General features: G+C 38.6%; 1 protein-coding gene across 1 annotated transcript in view; it reads left to right on the forward strand.

The window, feature by feature from the left end:
- Nucleotides 1-12,950, forward strand: part of LOC104841243 (lipid phosphate phosphatase-related protein type 4) — a 49,643-nt gene extending 36,693 nt beyond the window's left edge. Inside the window, 4 exon segments of the mRNA XM_010582764.1 lie at nt 577-772; nt 6,468-6,525; nt 7,819-7,992; nt 10,016-12,950. Of these exon segments, the coding sequence (XP_010581066.1) occupies nt 577-772; nt 6,468-6,525; nt 7,819-7,992; nt 10,016-11,353 (1,766 nt within the window). The 3' untranslated portion in view covers nt 11,354-12,950.
- The last annotated feature ends 2,685 nt before the right edge of the window (nt 12,951-15,635 follow it).

Genomic DNA, 15,635 nt, shown 5'->3' on the forward strand with positions numbered 1-15,635 from the left:
TCAATTATGAAAAAGACTTAAATATTTGTGCTCATGGCAAGGACTTGGTACTCAAGAAATATCAGAGGTGTGAAGGTAGCCAAAGTCACTGCGAGCTGATGAGTCCCTGGTGGTAGAAAGAGAACAGGTCCTCAGAGCAGCGATCTAATGGGCAGCTGTCCATGTTATTAAAAGCCTGTATCCCAGTGGGCAAGTCCAAGGACTGGATAAGCACATATATGCTCTCCTCAAAGAGTTGGCTGTCCTTTAGTCAGTTCAGAAAACTCCTTTCCAAATTGAAGCAGCTCCAGCATAGTTCACTTTTATGAAAGGATGTTGGAGGACATCAAGCCATCAAAATGAAATGTTAAGTATCAACAGGAAGAAAACAAGCATAAATAATGTTAATTTTTTACATTAAAGAATTCAACTTTGCAATAAGTTTTCTTAAAAAAAAAGCATCTTATTCTTCAGTTAAATTCTCTCAAGGCCAATGACACAAGCGACCAGAATTCCATTGAATGTATTTTGTCACAATGAATTAATCTAACTCATGCATATAATAAAGTTAACAAGTGCTACTGATTTCTTTCCTAGGTGTTCATGTGTTTGGTCTTTGTGCTACTGCTCTTGTTACTGATATTATACAGCTATCAACAGGATATCAGGCACCATATTTCCTGACTGTTTGCAAGCCTAACTATACATCCTTAAATGTATCCTGCTCAGAGAATTCATATGTTGTGGAAGATATTTGCTCAGGAGCTGATCTCAATATTATCAATGCTGGAAGGTTGGTTCTATCCTTCATTGTGTACATTCTTAAGTATTCATTTTATTTTTTATTTTCTGTCCCAGTTTCAAGATTTTCTTCCTAGATAAAAGTCTGAATGATTTTGTCAGTTTTTTATAACAAAGGTGAGAGCAAAAGTGCCTTTTTAGTGATGTTCAATTTTCTGTAGAAAGATACTGTCATGACCCAGACTGGATAGACCAGGGAGTTGTGTTTAATTCAAAATTCCTTTGGGCTAAATTAAGGTGAAATGACACCAAACAATCAGTTAAAGATTTTATTCATGACAAAAGCAAACTGAACTGGGGAGGCATGATAGTAGGTGGCAGGGTTTCTCACAACAGGAATTGGCATAAGACTACTTCTGTAAACTGTATAACCCAGGGTAACCATATACATCAATTCAGGGAATAAGGAGATCCCTCCTGTTGAGTCATGAGGTTCAGAGCAGACCCCCTTGCTTTCTAGACTCCTCGTCAGAGAAGGGCCCAGGGGCAGCTGGATCCACTCTTAGTCCCAGACTCAGTCAACAGTTTTATGTCTTAAAGGGATGAAGTGTAGGGATTGTGGAAATGGAAAAGGAAAGAGAGAAGAAGACAGAGAGAGAAAAAGGAAGAGAGAAAGATTTCACTGGTCCTGGGTCCAGCGTTGGTTCAGTCAGCCGAGGGGTCCAGTTCTGGTGGGCTTGCCCATCTGGGGCTTCAGTTTGTGTCCTTTTATCATCCTTGCCCCTCCTTCAGGTAAGGCACCCAAACTCATCAGGCTAATAAGCAGTTTGTGAGCCTTTGGGCTTGGGGGTCGTTTGGGGAGTAACTTCTCCTTCCCTGCAGACCTGGCCATTGTTTCATCTTTGTATCAGAACAGCTTATCAGAACAGGGAGCTGCGCACCCTCCAGCACGCCCTCCCCCTCCTGTTGCTGATGTCTGAGCTGATGGGCTTTTCAGCTTGGTTCCTTGCTGTGCAGGGTTTGTCTTTAAGCAGAACTTGCCCCACCACAATGTTTGAGACATTAACTCTTTCAGTCTCTCACAGATATTAAGCCAACAGTGGGCTTTGGAAGACTTTGTCAGATTCCGAAGCACAGTCGTTAGTAGCTAGTTATTTTCAATTTCCTATACAATTACTAATATGTATAGCTTCTACTTCTTTTCCCAGTGGGACCTGGGTAAGTACCCCATAACAGGCAGGGGAAGAAGTCACTCAAGTACTTTATCTGAGACCTCTGACTAACATACATTACTGTTCTGGCATTTTGGTCTTAGTTGTGAGGCTTGGTTTGGGGATTTGTGGGAGGATTTTATTTGTTTTCTATTTCTCTAGTTGATCAATTTTTTTACATTGACAGCATTGAAAAAATCCCTTTATTAGGGGAAAGGCCACAACAGTGCAAATCTCTGTGTTCCCAAATACATGCCTTTTCTTTCATGGTATTTCTAACTGGTGGTTTATCCTCCCTGATCATTTAGTCTTTAGCTTCCGTACTTAGATAGCCAGGGGAGAAATTAATATTGTTTATAATAGCAGGTTTTGGACATGCATATCAGTTGAGATATAAACCAGACTATATATCTTACTTTAAACAAGCTTGATGTGATAAAATAGTGATAATTCAATTACTGATGACAGGTCATAGATTTAAACATGGAATCTGAAGGTATAAGTCAATAAGATGTGCTGTTCAAATACATCTGCTACTCGTTAGTTCAAGGACTTCATTAGTATGAAGTGACCTAAATATAAGCACTACACTACTGAGAAATCGTGAAGCTCTTCACTGACTACAATAGTAGTCTTCCATATCTTTTCCACACCAGGTTAACCTTTATTGCCTGTTAGTCATTGAATATTTGAATGTTTTGCAGTCCTTCAAAATTTTGGTGCTTTTTTAAAATCTCCTGCTCTCCAAAAAAGTTACAGTAAAATTATAGAATGCTTGAAATGACTACAATTTCTGTCTCTGACTCAGCTGCATAATTTGTCTGTGTACCTGATTAGCAGACATGAAGCTGTGTTACTTCTGTCACATCCACTTCACTAAAGCTTTGCACTCCTTTCTTGTTCTGTATACAGCCCCAGATGCTAGCTTCTGTTTTAACTTTATGCCTCATGGCATTACATTTTTGTCACATGGATATTATTAAAACGTTCTGTCTATGTATTAAGGCACTTCTCCCCCAGTTTGTTTGCTTTCCATTTATTTCAATGGTCGACACACTTGGGAATCATGAAATCACTCACTTACTTTGTAAGTATCTTCCAGCAAGTGTCATAATCTGTCCCCTTTCACTGGGAGAAACCAATTTTACTGATGTTTAAAGACCCTCAATTATTTGATGTATTTGGTCTTAAATATGTCTAGTGGGCTAAGACTCATAATTAGCATTGATTAATTTGCCGTATCTTTTCAATTTATATATGTGGGCATGATCCAGAGCTGGAATGAAGGATTGTAGCTCTGTTTGGCCCAAATAATTTGGTGACAATAATTTTGGTGAAAGGCGTAACCAGAATTACTACATCAGCCTACAAGAGCCCTGTCTCTTTTCCCATAACCATTTGCTGTTTCTGGGATACTGCCACTGAAGCCTGACGTTTGCAAGCAGTGTGTTGCACCTACATGGTGTCCCAGGGAAATCGGTGTAGCTTTACACATGAGCAGGCAGAAAAATATTAAAGATTACATCTCATTCATTTCATTTTCATCTCAAATATGATGCCTACTGCTCTGAATTGACTGCCTGTAGCCATTCCAAAAACGCTGATCACTCCTAAGTTTAAATATCATCACTTCCAAAAAACAGTGAAATTAGTTGTAACATATTAAGACTAACCAATCAGGTTTTGTGTGTTTCTGTTTCTTTAGGTAGATGATCATATATTGATATCTCAAATTGATTCCCATCATAGAGGATACATTTGGTGATCTATAATATTCTGGCACCCTCAGTTTCTCCTTAATTCAATTTTACTGCATTTTTCCTTTATTAAACTGTTGCTTTCTTATGCCTATCTCGACTTCACCAAAGTGATCAGAACTTGCTACTGGTTCAATACTTCCTTCAGTCATCTACTATAGGAGTTATGGTATAACTTCTCCAGCCCAGGAGGTTAATTTGACTTCAATAATTTCAGCTTGTAAAAGACTTGTTCTTCTGGGATTGCTAATGGCCTTCATTTTTTATTTGTACTTCCCAGAAACTTTGGTTCCAGAAATTTGCCTCTAGACTCCTCTATGAAAAGTACAGAGAAGAACACACATAATTATCCAGCTGATTATATGAAATAATTTTGTGCAACATCCCCAAATATCCAGTGGTTTCCTTTGTCCATCTTTTCGTCTATTTATCCTCAAAGAGCCTTTTCAGTAATTTCTATTCAGATCTCCAGTGAGCTCTCTATCCTCTGTAATTTCTGATGTTCTGACTCAGTATGACTCTCTCTCTCAGCATGACTCTTTCTCATCGTTATTCCCCCTCTACACATCCTCATGCATGAGCATTTAGAATGATACACAGTCATCTGAGTTTGGGACATGTTTTCTTTGAGACCTTTGTTCACCTTTTCAATACAGAGCCATACAAAAAGGCTACATATTTTTAGCTTGAATTATTTTAATTTTAGATTAAAAGATAAAAAATAGAGGAACAAAAGCAGTGTCACCATTAGAGAGTATACAGAGTGCATGTAGTCTGTAACATGCTGTGCTTGCCCTGAAAGCATATGAACAGGAAAAAGAATAAAGAGAAAATTGACTGTAGCATAGTGGCACACCTTATATACTACAAAAACGCCATCAAATTAAGGTTAAGTTCTGAGTTGTACTAAAGTTCATAGAATCAAATCTACACATTAGCTCCACAGAGACGGTAAGTAGATTTATGCTTCCACTAAAAGCTGCACAGGGTAAAGGACTTTAGCCAATATAAACATTTACTTTTTTTTCATGTCTTCATCCTCCTGTCCTCAACCCCGAACTTGTTCCTCACAGATACTCTTTGTGAAAGGTTTGTTTGGGGGGGCAGGGGGGAAGGAGGAAAAAAAAGAATAATAATAATAATAATTTAGGTCTGTCTTTACAAATGAAAAAGGAATCATGCTGATTTCATCATGGCCAGTCATGAACCTGCTGGAGCCATGGGCTCAAATTCAGGTCAGCAGTGTGGCATTCACACTGAACTACATGACACATTTAATTGCCAATGAATTATTTAGAGCAGACAAGGCAAACTGCATAGGAAAGAAATTTAGAAATAATTTAGACTCTGCTGCTTTGCAGAAAAACGTCTTTGTCTAAAGGTAAAGGACTATGTTTCAGTCTTTGCTATTTTAAACTAGCTAACTCAGGTGCTGCTAGGAAAATGGCTATACTTGGAGCCCAGTTAGGACAGCAAGACCCACCTGCGAAGCTGAATGATTGTTCAAGTTTTTATCCTAAGCTGAGCTTTCTCAGGTGAAAGTGGCTGGAAGATAGACATACCCTTCTTCACCAAGACAGCCAGCACATTACATGTCCATGCCATTTTAAGGAGATAAATGTTCGGATATAAACGGTTATACATCTTCACTGCATCTTACTCACTCCTAGAGCTCAGAGGTCATCAAAGTTTTTTAGGGCTTCTACAAGCCATAAAAGAGGTGTTACTGAATCCAGCCCCAGCTAAGTTTTCCCCTCTATTGTATAAAAATGTCTCCTTCATGTTCCCATCACTTTTTTTTTGTTGTTTTAGAGGACTGAAATGGGTCTATAAGAAGAATAACATTAAAATGTTAGAGGGTCTCGTGATAGTTCTGTGTAGCTGCAGCTTACACAACACCTCCTTTTCTTGGTCAGAGAAGTAGAAGCTAAGCTGTCACTTTTAATTTTCATATACGTAGTTTCTGACTCAAGACCCAGTACACATCACTCAAGTCCCCAGGTTTTGAATAGGAGCAGAAGGCCCTCAGCAATTTCAAGTATAGACCTGATATTCCCTACTGCCTCACACAGTTTGGATGTATTTTCATTTACCCTCTTATTCTGGGCTTCTGGAAGGGGCCCAGTAACTCTTAAAATGCCCTCTCCATGTTCTTTGGCTCCATTCACTCCTATCGTGTAATAAAGTGCTGAAATTTAAAAAATAAACCTGAAGACATAGCAAATAAAGATGTAGTTTGCCTCTCTGAGAAGAATGTCACCCTGTCATCCCCTCATTATTAGAGCAACAAAGCAGGGGCACGAACATGATTAATTCGGTTGCTGGAGTTAGGGCCTGACTATCAAAGTGTATGAGTCCTTACTTTGAAAAGAGTCCAAGGGAAGTCAGTGAGAATAATCAAAAGATCAAGGTTCATGCATTAAATGAGTTGTATAATTAGGTACTTACTGAAAAGTTATTATGGAAATTTATTTATTGAAATAAATTCATAGATATTTCTCTCAATCAAGCATTGTCTTTAGCTCATTCCTACTGTTCTCTTAGTACACAAAAAGAATTTCATGCTAAATATTTACTTCAAAACAGAGAATTTCATTAACATTGGTCCTTTCTCCAGATTATAGAAAAGAAATTTAGAAATTAAATGTTTCTGATAGATCATATATTGCTTAGGAAGTGTAAGCTGAAAATGATTGTACCACCCAGTGTTTTTTTCAAGTGAACACTAGCACACTGTATTTGAACTGAGAAGCATAATTTGAGTGTCCTTCCTTGGCAGAAAGTCATTCCCTTCTCAACATGCCACCTTGGCAGCCTTTGCAGCAGTGTACATTTCGGTGAGTAACCAACTCTGTTTATTTTCATTTATACAAGACAAAAGTCAGAAAGTCATTTGCTGTATATTGTAAAGTGATGTCTTGCCTGGATATCCTGGATAGATAAAAGTTTTTATCCTCCCAGTTTGAAAGCAAAATAAAACTACTAACAGCTGAAATAAAACCAGCTCTATTAAGAATACAGAAAAGATTCAACTGCTTCACATCCTTTGTTAAGAAGCAACAAAAAGTGTAATGTTAAAGTATATTTGATGCCTCATATTATTCACATATAAAATGCAGTGCTTATCTGTCTTACAGGGTGATATTTTAACTTACCATTCCAATTAACCTTTATATGTTATGCCTTTTCTTTATTGCCACCTTTTACTTGACTCACTGCTTTTAAACTTCAGGCATTAAGGAACAAACATTTATGTGATGTAGTTTCATTTGACCTCCATAGAAGTGCAGCATGGATGAACTGGCACAATCACTCCCAGAGGCCTCCAAGGCGCTACTGCAATGCAAGTGAATAAAAACCATCAGTAACTAGCAGGGAATTGTAAGGACATGCTGCAGCAATCACAGCTGATTTTCTACATCTGACCAATGACATTTCTTCAGTATGGGCTACACTGTTTGCATGAGTGACCACTCAAATTGAAGTTTAAATAATAAAAAAAGAAAGAAAAAAAAAAAAAAAAAAAAAAAAGGTGATTCCATCACACATGTTGTAAAAATCAGAGGAAAACAACAACAATAACAACCACTTAATCAAATTAGATAATGGAATTGTGCATGTACTGGGAGCTTGCCACTATTTATTCTGCCCAGGGAAAAGCCGAAATCTGGAATAATACTGATGAACAACCTCCACTTAATTTTTGTGACCTCCCTGACATCATGGCCCCCAGTTGAGAAATGGCTCTCTAAAGCATCTGATAGTAGTTTTTGTTAGAACAGGTTATTGCTTTCATCTGGCATGACATCTGGCTTCTGTATTTCAGAAGCGGTGGCTCCTTAGTCACATTTACAGAACATTTAGGTTCTGACTGTGAACGGTATTTAGGCATAAAATCCTTATCCTAATTGATGTCAATTATTGATGTCAATTCCTTGTGATTTCAGATCTTCCTACAGTAAGTGAGCAAATTTTGATGGGGCTGTAAAATAAAATCAAAGTTATCATTTGCAATATTACTGTGTAATAGTGATCTATGTGTGAAAGAAACATTGAATATGAGAAATTAATATCCTCTTAGGTAAATTTAAGTTTCTTCAACTGCTTCTTCATTTCTTTCTTTTTTCAAGATGTACTTCAATTCTACGTTAACAGACTCCTCAAAACTTCTGAAACCACTCTTGGTCTTTGCTTTTATCATCTGTGGAATTATATGTGGTCTGACTCGTATCACCCAGTATAAGAATCATCCAGTTGATGTTTACTGTGGCTTTCTCATAGGAGGAGGAATTGCTCTCTATTTGGTAAATATAATACTCATGTAGTTAAGTTTTAGCAAATAAAACTGAAAGGGCTGTAATAAGAGTACTGGTATTTTTTATGAAAACTTTTCATCATGGTCATATGCCATAATTAAAAATATAGTCAAAATGTGTTGAAGATGATGATGTTAGGGATAATCACTTTAAAAATAAACAGGAAAAAGCAAATATGTATTTCAATTTAAAGTGCCATAACAGTGCATAAAGTGGTATATAATGATCTAGCATTGTATACAGAAACAGCTCTGACATTATGTGCTTCATTAAATACTTAAAGATACTCATCTTTTCTACTCCACATTTACAAGTATAACACAAGAAAAATATTGGATTAATTGGTATTTGTTGCCAGCCTGAGTTTATATTGCCAATGTTAGCTTTATGATCTCAAAAAAATGGTTGAATTAATATGCAGCAACTCAGCTGAGTAAATTGCTGAACCTACAAGAAATCAAAGGCAATATTACACCCTTATGATTTTTTGGAGCTCTTCGGGAAATTATGCGGGGGAAATAGGATGCCCAAGCCGGGTTATTCCTGTGCTTTTCCTCTGTACTTGGTTGAAACAGGTGGAGCACCTCAGAATGGTCCTGTAAGGGAGTAGTAGGATAGGCCTGTTTGTGTCTGTCAGTGGGAAGCTCATCCACCATTTGCTTTTGCTTGCTGCTCTCAGTATGCCTCCAACATGACTGCTGCTGCCCTAGCTGTTCAGCACAGTGTCAACCCAGGTGCCTGTGAGCAGTCAGTAACTTCTACTGACAACTTTTTTGCTCCAGTATGGGCAGGTGTACAGAAGAGTCTTAACAGCCAGTGGGATGTTTTTGACCCCCAAGAAGTCAATGATGAATTTTAGTATAATACTAAAATAAGGTCATATCCTATCCCCCTTTTTTCTGTGATAAGATAATCTAAGGTACATGCAAAGAGTTTACAAAGGTGACTGGGGGGAAAATGGCTTTCACAGTGGCAGAAGAAAAAGCAACCAGGGTAGATAATAGAAACCCCATGAGCTACTAAAGTCAGTTTCTATGATTGCACTGTGAGCAGAAAGGCACTCTGTTGAGAATATTATTTCAAATGATTAAGCTGTTGTAGACTCTCATAAATGGAGCCGTTTTTCCCATGTTTGAAATCCACAAACAAGTATGCTCTTTGTTAGGTCTTCTCCATATACTGTTGCATGACAACATACATCAGAGAGTACATTGTCCTGGATATCCGTAGTCAGTAAATCTGCCCTGAAAACTACACACCAATAAGAGGAAGGGGAGGGGAAATCATGTGAAACTACAAATAACTCTGAAAGGAGTGTAAAGAACAAGTAACCTAAGTGATTGAGTCAGGCATTTGACCCTTTCATGGAATATTCTCTCTCAGTAGAGTCTTTTTAAAATGAAAGCATTTTATAGTGAGTGGTGAATAAGAAGATGTTGTATGACTAAATCTTGTTACAGTTCTGCACAGCTTGGAAAGCAATGGACTTAAAGTTGATAAATTGTTCTATCATGTAGATATTGTATTACATGGTTATTATGCAGTAGAAAGGGCAGAATCACAGAGCAGAGAACAACTCAAGCTGTATCAAGATTCAGTAAAACAGAGCAGACAGTAGTGTAGCTGTACAATAGCTTTGCCTAGAAGACTGCAAACATTTACTTTGTTATTTACATAACAAAACGTTCTTTCTTCAGCTGTATCTGTTGCTTTATAAAATGAAGAAAACTGAAGGAGGCTAAATCTTTTCCTCAACTATCTATTGCCATGAACTATGTGCCCTAGTTGTCCTACTGAGCCTACTGCATACATATCTAGATGTACTAGACTGAGGACAGAATTTGGAGTAAGGATATACTGGTGAGGAAAGGAAAGTGAGCATACCTTGTCAGTTAAGCTGGACTAATTCTATCACTCAATATTTATTTAAAGGCAGAAGAATATAATTAAAATACCTTAAAATGTCTCTTTTTTCCATAACTGATTGCTGATGCTTCTGTTCAAATATCAGGGCCTGTATGCTGTGGGGAATTTCTTACCAAGTGACGAGAATGTGTTTCACCCAAATTTTCACAGAGAACCTCTAAGGTCTTTGACAGACCTCAGCCAAGATGCTAACAGAATCCTGCCAGGCAAAAATGGTAGCAGCAGTGATGGCATTGTCTCTCACCGTACAGAAAGTATCCTGAATAGAAACCACAGAGATTCAGGGTCTCTAACCAATATCAAGAGAGCAAATGCTGATGTAGAAATAATAACACCACGAAGCCCAATGGGAAAGGAAAATATGGTTACTTTCAGCAACACTTTGCCAAGAGTCAACACACCATCCTTGGAAGATCCAGCAAGACGAAATGCAACAATACATGCATCAATGGATTCTGCCCGTTCCAAACAGCTGCTTTCCCAGTGGAAGAACAAGAATGAAAGTCGAAAGTTGTCACTGCAAGTAATAGAGACTGAATCTGGCCAGTCACCACCAAGGGCTATTGAAATGAGGTCAAGCTCAGAACCCTCCAGAGTGGGTGTAAATGGTGATCATCATGGCCCAACTAGCCAATACCTGAAAATTCAACCTGGCAGTGTACCAGGTTGTAACAACTCAGGTCTTTCTGGAGGGCCAAGGGTCTCTATTCAGTCACGTCCTGGCTCATCCCAGCTAGTACATATTCCTGAAGAGACTCAGGAGAATGTGAACACATCGCCCAAAAGTAGCTCAGCTAGAGCTAAATGGCTGAAAGCTGCCGAGAAGAGTGTTGCATGTAGAAGCAACAGCCAGCCAAGAATCATGCAAGTAATAGCCATGTCTAAGCAGCAAGGAGTGCTTCAGGGCAGTCCAAAGAGTTCAGAGGGAAGCACAGTCACCTGTACAGGAGCCATCAGATATAAAACCTTGACAGACCATGAGCCAAGTAGCATTGTCAGAGTTGAGGCCCATCCAGAAAATAACAGACCTGTAATTCAGATGCCATCAGAAGGTGAAGGAAGTGGGTCATGGAAATGGAAAGGTCCTGAAAAAGTCACCCTTCGTCAGACATATGAGCTAAATGATCTTAACAGGGACTCTGAGAGCTGTGACTCCTTAAAAGACAGTTATGGTTCAGGTGACAGGAAAAGGAGCAACATAGACAACAGTGAGCATCACCATCATGGAATCACTACGATAAGAGTCACGCCAGTGGAGGGAAGTGAGATTGGCTCAGAGACTCTGTCCATTTCTTCTAGCCGGGACTCAACACTTCGAAGAAAAGGCAACATCATTTTAATCCCTGAGAGAGGGAGCAGTCCAGAGAACACCAGAAACATCTTCTATAAAGGCACATCCCCCACACGAGCATACAAGGACTGAGAGGAGACATATCAGCTGGTCCGTACCACCACAAAGTAAACACATCTTGACACAGGTTCTGCTCTCTTTGTTTTGAGCTTTGATGTGCCAAATTATTGACCAGCAGCCCAAATGTTGTTGAACACTGCTGATGTGCAATGTGCATGAGCCTGTGGAAAGCGTGTGGTGGGGGGAAAAGCACAATGCCAGAACCTAACTAATGTGAAACATTTTCATGCAACTTGTTTCTTCAGACTCAAAACATTTATCTGAGGGGGTGATGATGTCAATCAAAACAATGGTCTTGAACACAGACACTTTATTTCCTGAATGTGTCAACTTTTTTATTTATATTTGTGTCCAAAATCGACTGAATTTTTCACAGCAAAGGCTGTATCAGTGGTATATATTCACCTTTGCAGAATTTGCACCAAATCTTTACTACAGGATGGTGCTGATAACTTTACATGTTTTGAAAAATTGCATACTTACTAGATTCTACAAACACATGACATATTGATGTGCAGTTACTTTAAAAGTAATATTGCTAATACTATGATGATGCTGGCTGCATTCATTTAGCGTAGAAAATATTTACAGCTTTGTTATAGTGGATCTGTCACATTCAAAGATTGCAAAGGTTTTGTGTAGTTCTTTAAGATGTCTACTGCAACAAAAAATGTGTGGGTGCCATTCTATTAGAATGGAATAACTATCTATTTTGAATAGTTTTGCTGCTACTGCTCAACTTTTGTTTAAGAACAGGTGCTACTAATGAAGAGGCTGCTTCTTAGTGGGCTAACTTGTAGAATTGTTTTAAATTATGTTTTTTAAGGGGTCTTTTAAAGTACTACAAGTAATTCACATTTTACATTTTTAAACCTCTTATCCTGTCCTTCAGCAACCCTTCCATTTTTCTATTAGTTTTTAATCATATAATGCAGGACACCAATAACTGCAAGATGTGCAAATGTGAAAGATGAACCCTGAGTAAATAAAAATAAATGGCCACTTTCCTGACCGGCTTCCAAGGAGACAGTAATTAATATCATAGCTCACACTTAGAAGCAGTCATTCACCTCACTTGCTTAGTATGCCACAAGAACAATCACAAGTTTCACCCCAATCACCATCATTTAGGGGATTTATGCTTCGCTTTAAAAATGGAATGCCTCGGTATTGCAGAATCACTGAATGAGTGTTGCATTGTGCCACTACTACTGTTCACCTCCCTTGAGACACCCTCCAGAGCCTTCTTAAGCATTTTTTTTTTTTCCCCACCACTGCCACTTAAGAATATGGAGGGTCTCTCCACCTGAGAGAACATGGATTATTTTAGTAAATTGAGCTTTGGATATAATGAAAGAACTTGCCTGCTAAAAATCTCCATTGCCAAAAATTGTTGAAAGGATAAGCTCTGAAAGGAATAAGCATAGCATGTCCCAGGCATGCTAGAAGAAATGCCTCATTACAATTGGCTCTGACTTAAATAACTTAAACCATGAAGGAAGCCACAGGCAGTGTTTGCCCAGTGCAGCTCCTCATTCTCTTCTACATTATTTCCACCTGAAAGAGAACTACAATCAGACACCTCCCAGCTCCCCTGCTAGGAGGGGGAGGAAATGGCTTAGCAGTCCCTCACAGAATAAGTAGTAGCAGATCAGGTCTGTTCTCTGGCTTCTTGAGAGGAGTGTTTTGCTCTAAGTCCTCTTCTGATGTAGGGTATCAGAGAACCAGATACATACTACATAGAACCCGTCTACAGACCCTACCCCACAGAACTATGAGGAAAAGCCCACCCTACCCCAGCCAAGTAGGAGGTAGAAGAAAGAATCATCCCATCCCAAGAAGATAAATAGCACAACACACACAGACCAAAAAAAACCAAAACAAACCAAAACAAAAAACCCCAAGCCCAAACCTCCACAACCCACAAAAAAGCCTCAAAACCAAAACAAAATCCCAAACCCACCCCCAATCCTAAGTAATTTCAGAAGTATGCAAATGGTGTTTGCTAATCTGTATAGAAGAAGGGATTCAGAGCCAATGGAAAGCTTTCTATACCTTCCCAGTTATACAGGTGCTCCAGGCTTAGCTGAGTGCTGTCAGCCAACCTTGTCAAGCAATGCTTCCCTCACATGCCCTTCACCCAGTGCTGTGGAAAGGTGTTGGTCCTTAGAGGAAATGATGGCACTTTTCCTGCTAGTAACAGAAGACAACCCCATCATACATTTGGTGATTGGGAGGAAGTATTCTGCAGGTTACGTGTAAGAAGCTAACCAGTAGGGTTGCAGCATATTGTGTATGTTAAAGGCACAGTATGTTGAAGAGACAGTTTAAGGCACATTAGCTAGGAAAAATAATCATAGATGCCAGGGGAAAAAAAAAAAGAGTAATTTTTTAGAAATATGTTCTCAGACTCTAGTATTTACAAGTCAGGATTTGTTTTTTTCTTTTTAAAAGGATGAATCTTTAGTCCTTGGTATTTAATATCAAATTTTGTACAAGATTCCTAGGAATTACAAACATGTGGATTGTCACAAACAAAACCCTTTGGATTTAGTTTAATCTAGGTATGTGATAAAGCAGGCAAGATTAGCTTTGAAGGAATAGGCAAGATACAATCACTGTTGGCCTATCAATGCAGGGAAATAAAATGCAATCATTTGTTAGTTTGTAAGTGCAGGGGAAAAGAACATAAGTAGATGAACCTGGAAATAATGGGAAATTGAAATGGAGAATAATGGCAATAAAGCAAAGATTAGAAAATGTTCCCTCTGGCAATTTAGCTGTATTGGAAACAGCAGGATTCCTGGTGGGAGTGTTTGTTCTTTATTCCTTGGTTTTAGTCAGATATATATTGGCATATGTGTTGCTTTTATTACTCTAAAACTTGCTGCACTATTTCAAGTGCAGTGTGATATTTTTCCTAAGGTTTCCTATTTCTTAACAAAAGATTTTAAAGCTCTTGTGTAATCATTGAAATTGTGTTCTTTACATAAATATTGATATATTCTTTTTTACTCAAAGTGCCAAAGGCTACTCTTTTTAATAATGGCTTATCAAATTATATTACATTAGAGAGCAGAAATGTAATAATATATACATTGGAACTCAGACCTCTGCATGTATATTTGATAAGGAGCCTTTTGTAAAAATTACTCTTTGTTTACATTCCACTGATACCTTAATTTAAAATTAATCAAATAAATTGACAGGTGACATCTTCTTAGCGTTCTGATTTTCTTACTTGCTAACAGGCACAAATTTCTTTGTTAGGCTGTGCTTTACTGAGAAAAGAAAATACTCAAAAATAAAATATGTTTTTAAATGAGAATTCTCTATATAAAGTATTGTGTTTAATAAAATGTTATGCAATGTTTTCAAATGGAAAAAAATTTGTAAATTGCTATAAATGTATTTTGTTAAATAAGTACAGATCAATGCTACTGTGTGAGTTTATTGTGCTAACATCATGAAAATAAAGATAAAATTCCTCACTGATGTTCAGTCATCTCTGTGGTGAAACAAAGTCTCATTCCCCCTGAGATTATTTTTCAATATTATATATCTCATGACACGTAAAAGTGGTCATCAGTGGGAAACCTGAAAACCTTGCATAGTTATAAGAAGTTATGAGGAACAGTGTCCAGACAAGCTTGTCTATCCAAAAAACACTTTACAAAAAAAGGAAGCAAGTGAATTGGGAACTTTAGGCCATGGGAGGACACGTCTGCTAGATCATTCTGCAGGACCAGCTGCATTGCTAAGCCCCTAATGCCTCTAAACCACCTTGCTAGTGTTGGGTAGAGCTGCCAGACACGGTGAGGCCCACCTTGGATTTGTGAACAAGAACAGGGCAGATGTCGGGAGCAAACCTGAGAGGAAGGGCTCTCTCCAGGGGAAGAAGTTAGGATGCAGGAGTCATCAGCTGACATACACCCTTCGCTGGCAACATACACTTAGCAGCATGCTGTCAAAAACAGTCTTATCTAGAAGCTGCACAAGGTATGTAACAGCAAATGCAGTCTCCAAGGCTGTCCTGAAACACCCTGAAACAGGACAACAGCAGGGCTCTAAGTGCCTGGGATGGAAGACACCACTGTAGCTGAGGCATGCATGGACATTGCCAATGGCATAATAAGGACCACAGGGACTAGCAGGGCCCCTGCAATACATGGCAGCAAAGCAAATGGACTCCAAGAAGCTTTCCCACGTGTGCCTGGGCCTTTGTGCAGGCTGCCACCTTGTAGCTGCGTGTCCTTCTAGCAGGTGACCTGCCTCGGCTGGGGTGGTGGAGGGA

Source organism: Haliaeetus leucocephalus, unplaced genomic scaffold (assembly GCF_000737465.1).
Source record: "Haliaeetus leucocephalus isolate CR32 unplaced genomic scaffold, Haliaeetus_leucocephalus-4.0 Scaffold848, whole genome shotgun sequence".
In the NCBI taxonomy this organism is placed as follows: Eukaryota; Metazoa; Chordata; class Aves; order Accipitriformes; family Accipitridae; genus Haliaeetus; species Haliaeetus leucocephalus.